This window comes from Manis pentadactyla, chromosome 11 (genome assembly GCF_030020395.1).
Source record: "Manis pentadactyla isolate mManPen7 chromosome 11, mManPen7.hap1, whole genome shotgun sequence".
Classification (NCBI taxonomy): domain Eukaryota; kingdom Metazoa; phylum Chordata; class Mammalia; order Pholidota; family Manidae; genus Manis; species Manis pentadactyla.
Window position 1 is genome coordinate 11,102,253 of NC_080029.1, and position 17,241 is coordinate 11,119,493.

The window sequence follows — 17,241 nt, forward strand, 5'->3', positions numbered from 1 at the left end:
TACAGATAAGCCCTCCTTGCCCAGGTAATTACCCATTGATATGGAGATGAACTTCTCTCCACCCCTGAGGAATGATGCAAATGCACTAAAGCCACACTTATTAACACCTCTGAATGCCTGTTGATATGCAGATGTACTAAAGCCAGGTGAGATATTCTGGAAATATTACAGTTTTACCCACAGACCACCCCTCCAGAAATCTCGCCTTACAATTTACTCGTTCCCCCTCTTCTGACCAAACTAATGACATACAACAGCAACAGCAATAAAATCATGATAATCCTCAAGCCAGAGGATTAAGTAAATGTACTTTACAGCACAATCTCTCACTAAGCACAAAATACGTTTCTACTCTTGTTTACTCATTTCTAACAACCATGCTACATTGCTCACAAAACTTCTACCAAACATTAGACAAAGTCAAGCCTCTCTTTAAGCATTTTTCTCTTGACAATAGCAACACAATCATGATAATTCTCAAGCCAGAGGATTCAGCTAGGTTCCAAGTCCCATGCAGATTAAGTCCTAAACTCATCCATTCCAGCCATCACGTGGCATCTGCAGCCAGGGGGTGCATCCAGGATACAAGGACTGTAGAAGCAAATAATGGTGATTGTGGGGGGCCACTTTGCTGTTATTCCAGGAATACACAGGAAGCCAGCTTCCAGGCCTTTACCCCAAGGAGCCAGAAGAGCCAGCCATCGCTGGTCCATGTGTCAAAATGTCCAAGGCCACATCCATTTTATTGCTAATTGCTGCACCCATCCTTGCAACGTATGTCCAATAAAGTGGGTGCTTTGATTGCTTTTAATCACTTGTGGCCGGCCATAGGCTGCAAAGATATGCTCTAGGCCCCTCTTGGTGGTTTGCTGATGTGCACAACGTGCAGTGCACTCCTTCTGGGCTTGGCTGACTTCTTCAAAGGTCAATAGCAAGCCCCACTGACAGGCTACAGCCCACATCGTCTTTGCCCCATGTGCAACAAACGCTGATACAGCCATTGGGCCACATCAGAGGCAGGCTTTCCTTCTAGGCAGCGCGCCTGGGCCAATGCATCTGCTTCATAATTCCCAGGGGATGCCAAAGGCAAATGGCCAGTCACATGATATACAGTAGGTGTCTGTGCCACACCACTCTGTGGCCTTTGGGTCCAGTCTCTCACCCACCCCGTGATGGGATAGGTGGTTATTACCTTGGTCAGAGCTGTTCTGGCGATGGGCTCCATAGCCAGCAAGGCATGGTGCACAGCACAGCAGCCAGTTGCCTCTCTATTAAGGTGACCCAGACGTCTGCTCTTTTCCATAGTTGTGACGAGGCTCTGGCCAGCAGCAGGACCAGCAGCAGTGGCAGAAGCAGTAGCCTTAGGCTCGGGCCACAGGCTGGGGTTGTTGCGGGCAGCAGCAGTGGTGGCATCTCCACGACCACAGGAGTGTAGGCACACTTCCCTCGGCATGAGTGCCACTTCTCCCCATCGTTTCTTGGGGTGGCCCTCCCAAAGGTCACACCCATTATGACAGATTTCGGGTTCAGAGGAATCCTTCCAACTGCACCAGATGTAAGTCTAGGGAGAGGAAATCCCAGGGCAAAACACCTGTAAAAACTAAAATCAGCCAAAGGGAGAAATAAAGTTGTGGGTAAAATTGTAACATTTCCAGAATGTCTCACCTGGCTTTAGTACATCTGCATATCAATAGGCGTTCAGGGGTGGAAAGAAGTATGGCTTTTGTGCATTTGCATCATTCCTCAGGGGTGGAGAGAAGTTCATCTCCATATCAATGGGTAATTACCTGGGCAATGGAGGGCTTATCTGTACCAGAGAGATGAGGGGAGGGCTGGTTTTGCTGCTGCTGGAGCAGGAGAAATGGGCCAGACTGCAGTTTTGTAAGCAATAAACAGGTTTTAAACTTTATTTCTCCCTTTGATTTCAGTTTTTAGAGGTATTTTGCCCCGGGATTTCCTCTCCATGGACTTAAAAAGTTTAAAATCCGTTTATTGCTTACAAACTGCAATCTGGGGTCATTTCTCTCTCTCCTCCAGGAAAAGCAAAACCAGCCCTCTCTCCTCACCTCATAATCATTACTACCCTGAGCTTATAGGCCTTTTTTCCTAGCTGTTGGAGAAAGTGTTTTCTGTTCCTTCCAGAGTTACCACAGTTTTGAGGGATATACCTGCTAGGAGAAGATAACAGAGGCTTTGGTGTTGGGGATAGCTGAGCCAAGGCTGCTCTTGCTCTGGCTTCCAAACCTTTTGAGTCCTCTGTTCCTGTTTTTCCACTGGTTACTTCAGGGGGTTCTTACTTTCAGGCTTTAGGTCCTGATGAAGCATTTTGAGTGTGAGCTCTGAGGTAAAGGTGGTAGAGCAAGGGGTCCACTGTCTTCATAGTGCGGCCACATAGGTTCTTCACCCATCGCTTTCCAGGAACTGGTCCTCAGCTTTAAAATGTCTTGACATTGAGTTTTTCAGAATACCTCAACATCTCTAAGATGTATTTCATCCAGGCCAAGTCAGACCTGGCACAAGACCAGACTCCTCATGAAAGCCCTTCTCTTGTGATGGGCCTCTTCTGTTTTCCAGTATCAGTCATTTTGTCTTACTTAGCTTTTAACCATGTAAAGTAGGTAATGTTACCCTCGTTTTAGATATAACAAAAGCCAGATCCTTATTAACACTTCCCTGGACTATAGCAAGGATCCTCTAATAAGTTTACCTATATCAAGTGTCTTCTGCCCTCAGGACATCAAAGTATTCTTTCTAAAACACAAACATAATGGTGTTTTTCTCCTACTGTTCTGTGCTTTGCTCCAGTAGTTTCTCCACTGTGTTCTGAATAAAGGCCCAATATACCATAATATGGGATTTGAGCCTTTTTGATCCAGTGCTACCCATATACTCAAACAAGCCTTAGACACATTATTTATCAACATTCATGATAAGAGGTATCCCTTATTCACTTAAATATTGTGTGTATGTTTTGTGGTGGTTGGTAAGAATTTTAAGGTAAATAAGCTGAGTACCTTCCCTTGAGAAACCTATGGCTCAGTGGAAATGTAAGTAATTGTGCTGCAATATTAGTGGATAATGGTGGGGTAGGGTTATGAGAGCTGGAAGTGGGGCGCTAACTGGGATGGGAATTACTCCTTATTCATCCAGTTTCTCTACTTTGAATGACCTTTCCTTTTTAACTTGATGCATTCCTGTTAATTCTTGGAGGTCTGGCTTTAAACTAGGAAACCAGAACAATAGTCTTTTTCTTAATTTCACGAGAAAACCTATACAGGATGCAATCTGCTGTATTCCCAAGTCCTATCAAAGTGCCTAGCACACCGCAGGTGCTCAGAATTGGATGGGTGGGTGGATGGATGGATAATCAAGTTTGAAACATGTCATCCTGCCATCAAGGAACATATAGTCTACCTGTGAATATTCAGAAGGGCACATTTGTGTTGATTTCATAAGCTACCCTTACAGTTATTTTTTGCTTTAATATGGGTGATCCTTTTTAAACCCCAAAAGTAACACCATCAGGTGTGTGCTCACTTTCCAGTTCTGGAATGGAACTATATTTGTTTGCTCTGGAAATTTTTCCTTCAAAAATTTAGGAGAAAAAAAATTGGAAAAATAACATTGTTCATAGATACAAATGTGTAAACACCAACTCTTGTTCTACCATTTACCAGCTCTGACCTTGGGTAAGTTACTAACCTTTCCATGCCTCATTTTCCTAACCTCCCAGTCTCTGCTTGTATAAAATGGGAAGAATGATAGACCTGAGAAGTTTTTTTGAGAAAAATATATTACTGAGAAAATTACAGGAATAAATTCCTGTAAACTGCTTAAGAATGGCTGGCTCACATCAGTACTCAGTAATTGATGGGTGGTAATGATAATAATAATAAGCTGATAACAAACATTGAAATTTAGCTATAAGCTTTATACATCAAATTTAGGCATTTAAGTATAAGCCAAAACAGTTTTGATAATTTTGGAATCTGAGTGAAGGGAGCTTGGGGGATTGGTATACTATTATCCTTTCTATATTTTTCATTTTTCATGATACAATTTAAAAGTCAGAAATGTGTAAATATAAAAGAGCTCAAATAACATTTTATACTAAATATAAAAATGTACATTACATCATTTCTGACAAATATAATTTTATGGAATGCTGTATTTCATTTGACATGGAAATATTTGTGTGTATTTTATTAATAGTTAATACAATGAAACATTCCTGAAATGGAAAGATTTTGCCTATTTAAATTTTTTTCATGTGAGTTCTCTTTAGGCTTAAAGATAAATACACTAAGTAATAACTAATCTGTTTTTCTTTACCTGGAAAAGATTTCCATAGATAAGTGAATTTTGACCCCAGCTATAAAGCTTCAAAAATGTATGATTTTTGATGACAGTTTTTTGATGGTGATGTTTATAATTTTTTTCAATTTTTAATTGTAAAATACATGTAACACAGAATTTACAATCTTAACCATTTCTAAGTATATAGTTTAATTGTATATTCATATTGTTGTGTAACTATCACCACCAACCATCTCCAGAACTCTCCATCTTCTCTGACTGCAACTCTATACCCATTTGGTTAATGACTCCCCATTTCTAGCCTTTTTCCAGTCCCTGGCAACCACCATTCTACTGTATGTCTCTATGATTTTGACTAGTCTAAGTACTTCACAGAAGTGAAATCATACAATATTTGTCTTTTTGTAACTGGCTTATTTCACTTAGTACAGTGTCTTCAAAGATCATCCGTATTGTAACATACACAGAATTTCCTTCCTTTTTAGTAAAGGCTGAATAATATTCCATTGCATGTACCTACTATGTTCTGCTTATTACCTGCTGAATAATATTCCACCACATGTATAGACCACATTTTGCTTATTCATCCATTGATGGACACTTAGGTTGCTTCTGTGTTTTAACTACAGTAAATAATGCTCCTGTGAACAAATGAGTGTACAAATATGTCTTCAAGACTCTTTCAGTTTTAGGGGGTATATAGCCAAAAGTGAAATTGCTGGATCATGTGCTAAATCCCTTTTTAATTTTTTGAAGAACTACCATACTGCTTTCCACAATATACCATTATATGTTCCCACCAACAGTGCAAAAATGTTCCAGTTTCTCTATATCCTTGCCAATACTTATTTTCTGTATTATTGATAATGCCATCCTAATAGGTGTGAAGTGTTATCTCACATTTTTTTATGTGCTTTTCCCTAATGACTAGTATGCTATCTTTTCATGTGCTGTTTGGCCATTCGTATATCTATCTTCTTTGGAGAAATGTCAAATTTATCCAAACCTTTTACCATTTTAAAATCTTTTGTTGTTTTTGAGTTTTAGTTCTCTATATATTCTAGATCTTAATTCCTTATCAGATATATGATTTGCAGATATTTTCTCCCATTCCATGGGATTATAATTCACTGTCTAAAACAAGGTTGACCAAAATAAAATTGAACACCTTTTCCAGCTCCATGACTCTGACTTCTCTGCCTTAATAAATTTGTTTATCGGAAGATAATTTTGCCTTTCTTTAAGTTGTTGCTGTCATAACATTGTTCTGTCATTGGAGTGAATAGGATTTGTGGTGCTGGGTGAAAGTCATCTGCCTGTATATTAGATGGCCCCAGAGAGACAGATGAGCCTAGCTGGTGGTTCCTAACCAATTTTCCAATCTGGTCTCATTTTTTGGAGATGTCTTCAAAAGGCAAGGGTCCATCGCTGATTCTGCTTCTGATGACTGTTCAGTCTCTTTTTGTTTTGTTGTTCTTAAAATGTATCCAAGCATAGAATTGAAAGTTCCAAAGTAATCCTGGCTCTTTCACTTAATATCTCTGTGATTTTGGGCCAGTTACTAACTTCTCAGCCTCATCAGTAAAAAAAGTTTTTGGGAGAATTGAATGGGTTAATACGTATAAAAGCTGTAGAACAGAGTCTATATAGTAACTCTCAGTAAATGTTAGTTGTTATGTTAGGTAAAACATGCTTGAAATGAGATAGGCATAGGAAGTCATGTTCTGTTAACTTGGGTTTTCGGTTTTTTTCCCTTTAAAACTTTTTGTTTCTAGCTACTCTGGAAATGTGAGATTTGGCCATGGGGGTGACCATTTGTCCCATTTGCCTCATTAGACCTGGCATGTACCTGTTCTGGCATCCCATCTGCTTTCTATCTGTTTTGACTCTCAAGCATCCTGGTTTGAATGATACATTATGTGGTTACCTTAGATTTGACAGAAGTGAAATATTACTCCAGTTTTATATTTCTCTTCATTATTAATTGTTTTTCATATTAACATGTGTATCACATTCCTGTCCTATAAAACTATACTTAATAATTAGACTAAGGGGGAAATATGTGTGTAAAATCCAAAGTCCAGTTACCTTTTTTTCTGTGTACACTAACTTAATATAGAAATAAATCCTTTCCCCATCCTCATTTTCCGAATCAGCAACTCATACAGCTTTGTTGAAGTTTAGGGATCCATTTCCAACTTCTTTATTTTACAGATGCTAAGGACCCATAGAAGTTAATGTGAGCATCCCATGTAAGTGGCCAATTGATGATGAAAGAAAACTATCCCAGGTACCTTGGCACCCATTGTTTTTTCTCCTGTGTAAAGTAGTAAAGAGTATTTTTATGGCAAATTTCAGAGTTTTTCAAAGTTATACAAATCCATGCCATTAATGCATTGTGGAGCAAGGGGCACCTTTAGATGAATACTTCCTGTTGGAGGCTCACAGTGCACTTGAGCACTTTAAAGATGCTGAAAGGTCCTGAAGTAAAGAAACATACTATACATTGTTTAATCCTGCATTTTCCAAACTTTGGGAAAACTCTCTGGAGTGTTTTTTAGGAAAGAAGTTGATTTTTGTTTTTTAAAAATTCTCACAGGTTTGTAAGTTTTCTCTGTTGCATTCAACATGATTTTTCCCCTTCAATTGGGTCTGCTACAATCACTGAAGCTTATTTTAAGCCAGTTAGATCATTTGATTGAGATTGGTCATGTCAGCTATTAACAGAGCACACTCCCCAGAATGGTGATTCTAGAAAAAGGTTTTATCAGCTTTCTAGGGTTTTAGCCATTTGCATCCTGTGGGCCTTTCCCAGTCTGTAGGCCTGGTCTTTCCCTTTCCTTTCCTTTCCTATCATATCATGCGAAGATTGGGTTTCATCCTGTTTTATATAGGAAATAGCCAAAACTTGCCTGGAATGAAAACATCCCTAGAGATCAGACTATGACTAATTTATTTCCAGCACCTAAGGGCAGCAGATTAAATTAAGAAATAAGTAACATAATAATACTGTGCTCCATTTGACATAAGGTTTTGGTTGCCTTAGGAATAAATGAAATTGTTCCTTGAGAACTTTGAAAAATATGACTTTAGTACTGGAACTACACAGTCAGGATTACCCCTAGGATTTGGAAATGGAGACACAGCGTGGATATAAGGGTTCCACCTGATCCAGAAAAATTCCTCCCATTAAGTCTTTCTAAGGCCTATGTTTATTTTAGTATTTAGAGTTCCGGGAGAAGATATGAATGTTATCCAAGTCAGTTCACCTTGAAGGGGAGTCCCATTGATCAGGAGCTACCAGAAAAAGACTCTGTCCCTAAGTCCCAAAGACACTTTCATTTCAAGCTACCTCTTTAGGGTGACACCTCAGTTGTCCCTGTGGGGCTAATTATTGTAGGTATATTATCTTCTTTATCCATTGATCTATTGATAGACATTTAGTTTGCTTCCATATCATGGCTATTATAAATAGTGTGGCAGCAAGCCATAGGGGTACATGTATCTCTTCACATTGTTTTCTTTTTCTTTGGATAAATATTTAATGTGGAATTGCTGGATCATATGGTATTTCTATTTTTAATGTTTTTTTTTTGTATCATTAATCTACAGTTACATGAAGAACATTATGTTTACTGGGCTCCCCCCTTCACCAAGTCCCCCCCACATACCCCTTCACAGTCACTGTCCATCTTATTTTTAATGTTTTAAGGAACCTCTGTTTTCCATAGTTGCTGCACATTCCCAACAACAGAGTACAAGAGTTACCATTTCTCCACATCCTCTCCAACATGTTATTTTTTTTCTTTTTGGTAAGAGCCAATCTGACAAGTGTGAGGTGCTTTATCATTGTGGTTTGGATTTGCATTTCCCTTTTGAAGAGTGATGTTGAGCATGTTTTCATGTGCCTGTTGCCCATCCATGTGTCTTCTTTGGAAAAAATGTCTATTCAGATCCTCTGCCCATTTTTAAAATCAGGTTATTTATTTGGTATTAAGTTGTATAAGTTCTTTATATATTTTGGATAGTAACTGCTTGACAGATGTATGATTTGAAAATATTTTCTCCCATTCAGTAGGTTGCCTTTTCATTTTGTTAATGGTTTCCTTCGCTGTGCAAAAGCTTTTTAGTTCGATGAAATACCATTGTGTTTTAACTTTTGTTGCCCTTGCCTAAGGAGACTTGTCTAAAAAACATTGCTAAGATTGACATCAGAGAGCTTACTGGCTAGGTTTTCTTCCAGGAGTTTTATGGTTTCAGGTCTTACATTCAAGTCTTTCCCATTTTGAATTTATTATCATATATTATATGAGTTAGTAGTCCAATTTCATTTCTTTGCATATACTTGTCCAGTTTTGTATTGGAGAGACTGTCTTCCCCATTGTATACTCTTGCCTCCATTGTCAGAGATTAACTGACATATATGTCTAGGTTTATTTCGGAGCTTTTTATTCCATTGATCTATATGTCTCTCTTCATGCCAGTACTATACAGTTTTGATTACTGTAATTTTGTATTATAGATTGAAATCAGGGAATACAATACCTTTAGCTTTGTTCTCCTTTCTCAAAATTGCTTTTGCTATTCGGAGGTCTTGTGGTTCCATACAAATCTTAGGATTATTTGTTCTAGTTCTGTGAAAAGTGCCTTTGATATTTTGATGGGGATTGCATTGCATCTATAGATTGCTTTGGGTAATGTGGACATTTTAACAATATTCTTATAATCCATAACTATGGTATGTGTTTCCATTTCTTTCAGTCATCTTCAGTTTCTTTCCTCAGTTCTTACACTTTTCAGAGTACAGGTCTTTCACCTCCTTGGTTAAATTTATTCCTAAGTATTTTATTTGTTTTGATGCAGTTGCAAATGAGATTGTTTCCTTAATTTCTCTTTAAGATATCTCATAAGTAGTGTATAGAGATACAACCAATTTCTATATGTTAATTTTGTATCCAGTGACTTTACTAAATTCATTTATCCTAATAGTTTTTTGGTTAAGTCTTTAGGGTTTTCTATATATAGTATCATGTCATCTGCAAATAGTGACAGTTTTACTTCTTTCCCATTTGGATGCCTCTTATTTGATGCCTAATTGCTGTGGCTAGAACTTCAGTACTATGTTGAATAGTAGTGGCATAAGTGGGCATCTTTGTCTTGTTCCTGATCTTTGACGAAAACGTTCAGATTTTTACTGTTGAGTATGATGTTAGCTGTATGGCCCGTTTTATGTTGGTGTTCATTGCCTCTATACCCACTTTGTTGAGAGTTTTTATCATAAATGGATGTTGAATTTTGTCCGATGCTTTTTCTGCATCTATTGAAATTGTAAGACTTCTATCCTTCATTTTGTTAAGGTGGTGTATTACGTTGATTGAATTCTTCCTTCTGCTTTGTTAGTGAGTTTGCAGTCTTTCTTGTTCTGTTAGTGAGTTTGTTCTGCAGTCATTAGGAATTAAAAAGCAAAAAAAACCAAAAAGCAATGTGGAATTTCAAAAATGAGTAAAGAAGGAAGTGAAAAAAAGACTGCCTTCGGAGTAACACTTTAGAAACTACTCTTTGCCTGCACTTTGACCGCTGTTACTTCCAGATCCAATGCTTATCTGCTCATCTTTTTTCCTCCCTCATTTTTGGTAAAGGCATTTACTTGGCATAATGTTTTTATTCTGGATTTTTCTTAATACATTTCAAATTTGAGAAAGGATTATCTCTGCCATTTTTATGTTTTAAATGCAAATCTTTAGTGATTGAGAATAGGATGTGACCTCTAAGTGAGGACACAAATTTGGCTTCCACAACTCTAATTTCTTTTAAAGAATCACCAAACATGCCTGAAGAACTATGAAGCTTTTAAGGAGCTCAGTTTGAAAACCAAGATTTTTTTAGACTTAATGGATTTTTAAGTTTGAAATGAAATTAATGGGAAGATTTTGTTTCTATTTTATGAAAATTGACACCATTCAAAATGAATTACCCCCCCCAAAAAGCAGACTCTTCTACCTAATATTTAAGAATAGAAAACTGAATTTACTTACACTAAGTGTCATTTTACAAAAACTGACTTCACTGGAAGAAGTAATTTCTTGACCATTTAATGTTTACAAAACAGTATGTTAAACTCTTCCGATTCCTTGCTGGGTAGTTCTTAACAGAACTCAGCGTCACATCTTTGGTTACCTTTCTGACTCCAGTAGGGTCCACTGAAGTAACAAATCTAATATGCTTTGTTTTCCCATGTAAATAGGTAAACTTCAAATAGGAAATTTGCTTGTTGATTGAAGTTACTGTAACTTTGCATAATATCTAATTAGTAGAAAGTTTCCCAGTCTTCTCTTAAGCACTTTTAGATAATTCTGTGCTTAGATAAATAAACTTTCATGTAAGTAGTGGGAAAAGATTAAAGGAAAGTACAAATGTTAATGATGATTTTCTTAAACTTGAATTCCTAAGGTTATGCTGTGTCAGTAACCAAGATGAAAGTAAGTTCCAAGAATCTTGACAAAGTTTTATTTTCTAGCAGGTTTTTTGTGATATTTTGTGTGTGTGTGTGTGTGTGTGTATGTGTGTGTGTAATTCCATTTATTAAAACATTCCATTCTTCATTATGAGGCTAGATTAACTGCCTTTTAGTTGGTGTCCTAACAATTCCAGTAGTAGATTTTAAATTGTGTTTCCTCTTAAACCATTAGCCCTTTTAGTAAGATAAGTTTTATATAACTAGATACTTTAAAGATTTAGAAGTATTCATATTAACTCGTTCTCAGAGTTTCTTCTCTTTGCACATGTATCTCCTCCTGGCAGCTTTTGAGAGTTAAGTTTCCATGGTGTGGAATTTGTTCTGTAATCGTTAAAATCATACTGTCCTGTCAGTGTTATATCAAAATATTGGGTAATAGGAAGCAGTATCTTTACTTAAGTGCCTTATAGGGAGGATAATAAAAGTTCTCATTTCCCTTGAGTCTCACTCTATATCTTCTCTCAAAATTATGTGTGGAACAAGTAGCCTAAAGGTACTTAGTTTTAACTGTCCATCTTTTCTTGCCACTCTATCAGTAAAATGCCAGGTTACACAGATTAAAGATCAATTTAAGCAATTTTATCTAAGGTAGGAAAATAACAAACCAATCAATTATATGCTCTTTGTATCAGCCTCTTACGTGTTTATAAATGACTTAGAATGTTAGATTATTGCTGATGTTGGTGTCTAAGGATTAGAAAAAAATGAGAACTTTCTTTTTAGTCTACAGATTTTTTCCTTGTGATTTGAAATACTCTTTCTGTAACTATATTTTAGTCTGATATGTACTTTCTAAGACTAAAAAGTAATTGGTACATGTTATGGCTCAAAATTGCAGCTAACACTGATTCATAATTCAAGTTTAACTACATTTTCTGAAATTTCTACATGTGAATTTGACAGCATGTCATTATTTGCAAATAAAAGTTTTCAGTAGCTTGCTTTTTTTAACTGCAATTTGTGATACATTTGAAAAAATGAATAAAATTATTTTTGTTTCATATCAAGAAATGGATGAAAAGAGGCTGCTGGATCCAGGGTTGAAAGTTCATAAAGGCCTCTGGGATTATACTCTGAAGAACCAGCAGATGGACTGCCTGAGTGACTGAAGAAAATGGGTGCTAATGCATCTAACTATCCTCATTCATGCTCCCCAAGGGTAGGGGGAAATTCTCAAGCCCAGCAGACTTTTATAGGTAACTTTCAGTTTTTCTAACTTCATTTCCTTTTGTGAATATATAGAATTGTGTTTTCAGTGGTCTGTTTGGATGAAAAGAGAACTGAGCTGTGAAAAAGTTATAGGTAATAACTGTGCAGCATCCAAATTTCTTGCCCAACAAATGTAAATCTGGCTTGTGTGCTTTTTATCCTAAACCAAGCTGCTATAGCACAGTTGATCTTTTCTTTGGTTGTCTTAACCATAATTTCCAATTACCCTAGGAAAACCAGCAACCTCCACTGGTGTAAAACACATGTTTCTTCTGTCCTAATCCATTTGTTTTCCCCAATACAAATGCAGCCTTCGTGTAGTAAAGAAGAAGAAAAAAAGAAACACTTTACAATTATATAGAAGTAATATTCTTAATATACAAATCTGCCTAATTTTCATTTCCTCAGAGTCCATGATTAAGCTCTATGATATCTGGTCCTTGATAGCCAGAGAAGAACCAAAAGCATTTTTTTAAATTAAGAAAAATCTGCCCTTTTTATCTCTATTCCTTATTAAATAAAAATAAGTTTTTTGAGCTTTTTATCTTCCTTTATAAAAACAGAAATCAATTTTATTTGAATGGTTCAGGAATGTCTATAAAAAAGATTTTAGCATGAAATATCTGTTAAAGTGAATGTTGAAAATTAATGTTTTAAGAAAAACAAATTTTAATTTGTTTTATTTCCCTCTTAGGGACATCATCCTACTCTCAGCAAGGCTATGGTTGTGAATCAAAATTATATAGCCTTGATCACGGCCATGAGAAACCACAAGACAAAAAAAAGAGAACCTCTGGCCTTGCCACCCTCAAAAAGAAGTTTATTAAGCGTCGGAAATCTAATAGGTCTGCTGATCATGCCAAGCAGATGCGAGAACTCCTCTCTGGGTGGGATGTTAGAGATGTTAATGCATTAGTGGAGGAGTATGAGGGAACTTCAGCCTTAAAGGAACTTTCTCTGCAAGCCAGTTTGGCTAGACCAGAAGCCCGGACACTGCAGAAAGATATGGCCGATCTTTATGAGTACAAATATTGTACCGATGTAGACTTAATATTTCAAGAAACTTGTTTTCCTGTTCATCGTGCCATTTTGGCAGCAAGGTGTCCGTTTTTTAAAACACTGCTTTCTTCCTCACCCGAGTATGGGGCAGAGATAATAATGGACATCAACACAGCTGGTATAGATATGCCCATGTTTTCTGCTTTGTTACACTACCTTTATACAGGAGAGTTTGGAATGGAGGACTCAAGGTTTCAAAATGTTGATATCCTCGTTCAGCTTAGTGAAGAATTTGGAACACCAAATTCCCTTGATGTAGATATGCGTGGACTTTTTGATTACATGTGTTATTATGATGTCGTCCTTAGTTTTTCTTCAGATTCTGAACTGGTTGAAGCTTTTGGTGGAAATCAGAACTGTTTAGATGAAGAGCTTAAAGCTCACAAGGCTATCATTTCAGCACGGTCCCCATTTTTTCGAAATTTATTGCAAAGGAGGATACGGACTGGTGAAGAAATCACAGACCGAACTTTGAGGACTCCCACAAGAATTATATTAGATGAATCCATTATACCAAAAAAATATGCGAAAGTTATATTACACTGTATGTATACGGACGTGGTGGACCTCTCCGTTTTGCACTGTAGCCCCTCTGTCGGGAGTCTCAGTGAAGTTCAGGCTCTCGTCGCAGGGAAGCCAAACATGACCAGGGCAGAAGAAGCCATGGAACTTTACCACATAGCACTATTCTTGGAATTTAACATGCTTGCACAAGGTATGAAATTTTTAATTTTGGTTTCTGGAATTACATATTATTTGTCTTCCGAATTGAAAACAGAACCAGAATCCATGATTTCAGTGTTTGTGATGTGACAGTTCAGTTTTTTTCAAATATATGGTTGTGACATCTGAGACAGAATTGAGGGTTAGTATTAATGTGGCTGTTCATTTAGCATTAAAGCCAAGTATTCACAGCTAGTAACTAAGAGCAATAGATGAATCTCTTTCTCCCTTAATATAAGCCCTAGGTGTGGGAATATATAATTACCCAGCCACCACCCAACTATGCCCTGTCTGTACCCGTGCTTTGAGCTAACCCTGTTTCCCACATTTCAAGATTATTCTTGCTATGACTCCTTGGATAACTTAGATTCTCATATTTACGCTCAGGGCCTTATTGACATTTAAATGTTTAGAATAAGAATGAAAGTTCATTACAAAAATGAAGATTTGGATACAAATTTATTTGAATCAAAGAGGAGGGCAGTGTGTCTGATTTAAATTTTAAAATATTCCGTATCTTCTTTTCAAGCTCAACATGTACATCAAGCAACAGCTTACAGTGTGTAAGGCAGTTAGTACTAGACTTATATGCCTTCTTCATTTAAACAAAAATGTTTAAGTTATGACATATTTTTGGTGTTATTGGCAAACACATAAAAGTGGCATTAAAAGAATTATATATGCATCGGTAAACATTAGGATCTTAACATTTCAGAGCGGGGAAAAAAGACCTTCCATGAATGAGCAAAGGGAATCTGCTATCTTGACAGAATGCATTCTTTGCTTTTATGGCCTCATATTAGAAGAAAACAAGCTACATCATATGAAATTACTAGTGAAATTTAGCTAATGAGTATTTGCTAAAAGAACATTAGAAGTTGTCAATTTGAAGAGAATGTAATGGTTTGGGTAAAATACATGAATGTAAATAAATAAAAAATAAGGAGTGGAAAGCTAATAACATTTTTCTAACTTGAAAACAATGTATTGTATGGCTAAATCAAGAAATTAATAGGACTTTGAAAAATAAAAAAGCTCCAGTTAAATAACAGTGTCAGTAATAAAAATTAGAGGAATTATACAGAGGAAGGCACTAGTAAACATGAATGAAAAATATTGAGATTTCTGTTACATAAAGAATCTTCTAAAATCTTACTTTACCATTTTCTTTTTGGTAATAGTACTAATTTTATTTCATTACCACAATTAAAATGTCATTAGAACATTTTCTTACTGGTTTAAAATAAGAATCATTATATTAATAATAGACTATTTAGATGTCAGACTGTAGGAAAATATGTTATCAAAAGTAACCTCACAGCTTGACCTACCATTCTTCTATTCAGTAAAGCCAAATTTGTCAGAAAATGTCTCTACAGAAAAATTTGAAACATCATTACCAAAAAGGTAAAATAATCTCTATTTTCTCAAATTGGTTTCATTTTTTTGATATGTTTAATAAGAAAGCAAAGTGTGTTGTATATACTTTGCTGTTATAAAAAATGGGAGAGCATCCCTTAATAGTTATTCAATTATTTTTTATTGTTTTAAGTTTTGTATGAAAAGTAAAATTGTGAGCCAGCACTTGGATCTTAGGTAATACTTTAGAGTTCTTTTATGTTAAATGAGTTAAAAATTTTTTTATCACTTAGCTAGAAATTGTGTGGTTTTTTTAGTACATTGAAAAATGGAAAACAACATTCTTTGTATTACCTTAATCCTAATTACTTAAATTATATATATTCCCTTAAATTTGCATGTAAATGGCTCTGTTTCCTTTCATTGTTTGAAATAGAGAGTTTGGGTTATTTGTTTTTTGTTTTTTGCACTCTGTGTAGGCCTTATTTTTCCCCAATACTCATGATACTCTTCATGTTAGGGTTTAAAACAAACCATACTTTCAATATGGGAAGAAGAATATTTGATCTCTTGGAGAGGGATTTTACACCACAAAGGTTAAGCGCTCAGGCTCCAGAACCTGACAAACTGGATTTGAATCCTTCACAACCATGTTTTAACTTGTTTGACCTCAAAACAAGTCACCTCTTGAAGTCCCGGTTTTCTTACTTATAAAATAAGAATAGTAACCCTGTAAGGTAAGATTATGAGAATTAAAGGAAATCATCTGTGTTTAGTGATCTGAATAGTACACAATACATAGTGAGCATTCAATAAATACCAACTTTTACATGATGAGCATCCCAACGTATTTCCTTCACAACCACATTCTTTTCTAAAATGAACTTAAGATAAAAAACTAATTCTATAATTGTATTGGTTAAACGCAATACTAAGTATATTTTATAGATTTTTACTAGGTAATTATTGGTTTTAAGATTTTCATATAATTTTATCACTGGTGATTGGTATATCAAACTATTTCGAGTATCTGGATATTTGTCATGGTATAATCAGCTCTTCTCAGCAGTAGTTCTGCAAGCAGATTAAATCTATAATACTCTGAAGCATCTGTTGAGTGTAATGAATTAGAATCTCTCCCTTGCATTCAGCATGGTATTAAGTACCATTTTGTAGAGAATTAAGAAAATAGCCACCAAAATCTTACTGTTTTCTATGATTCAGAAGAGGATTCCCAGTTAAGAAAGACCATAAGACTTCGGTTGAATCGCAATATTCATATATAAAAGAACGTTGTATTGAATCAATGAGACATAAATAGGATGCTATAAAAGTAAAAACAGGAGCTCTTGGAAATAATGTTAGCTGAAATGAAAAATTTAGCAGAGGGACTGAAAGGTAAAATTGAACAAGTCTAGTAACAGAGATGGACCACAGTTGGGGACAAGAAAAAAAATGATAGTATTCATCCAGAAGGTGTATCATCTTAACAAATAGTGGTTTTAGAAACATATATAGGGGGAATGGAAGAGAAGTATCAAAGGACTAGTGTGAGAGGAATTTCTGTGTTAACAAGTTTCCCTACAGAAAGGGAAAAAGAGAAGATTCTAAAATGTTGCAGAGAGGAAAAATTATGTTCCCTACAGAGAAATAGAAGTCAGAATGGTATTGAACTTTTCAAAAGCAAAAACAGAATACTACACTACAGTGGCTAGTGCCTACAAAAAGATGATGGAAAATTATTTTAAACACAAAATTCTATACTGGCCACACTGTCAGTCAAATGTAAGGCTAAACGCATTTTTCAGTCTTGCCTCAAAAACTTACCTCCCCTGTACCCCTAATCAGGAAGTTACTGAGGATGTGTTCCATTGAACAGTGAAGTAAACTAAGAACAGAGAAATGTAGGATCCAGAAAATGGGGTCCAATACAGGAAAGAAGAAAGGGAATTCCTAGGTACCAGCTGTGGAGTAGTCTAGTAGGCATCCAGTGTTGACTGGAGTAAAAGGGTGAAAGGCTCCAGCAAGTAGATATCTGGGAGAAACCAGTTACCTGA

The 17,241-nt window shown here is 36.1% G+C and overlaps 1 protein-coding gene across 6 annotated transcripts in view; it reads left to right on the plus strand.

Annotated features, from left to right (window-relative positions):
- Positions 1-17,241, plus strand: part of BTBD7 (BTB domain containing 7) — an 87,699-nt gene that overhangs the window by 16,000 nt on the left and 54,458 nt on the right. For 5 of the 6 annotated variants that reach the window (XR_005024123.2, XM_036882074.2, XM_057488191.1 and 2 more), the window contains 2 exons: positions 11,843-12,030; positions 12,738-13,817. Coding sequence is in view for 5 of the 6 variants with exons in the window: in XM_036882074.2 (XP_036737969.1) it covers positions 11,949-12,030; positions 12,738-13,817 (1,162 nt within the window). In the remaining variant the exon portion in view is untranslated. Of the gene's footprint in view, positions 1-5,577; positions 6,608-11,842; positions 12,031-12,737; positions 13,818-17,241 lie in introns of those variants that run through there. The other variant, XM_057488190.1, reaches the window with a different exon arrangement.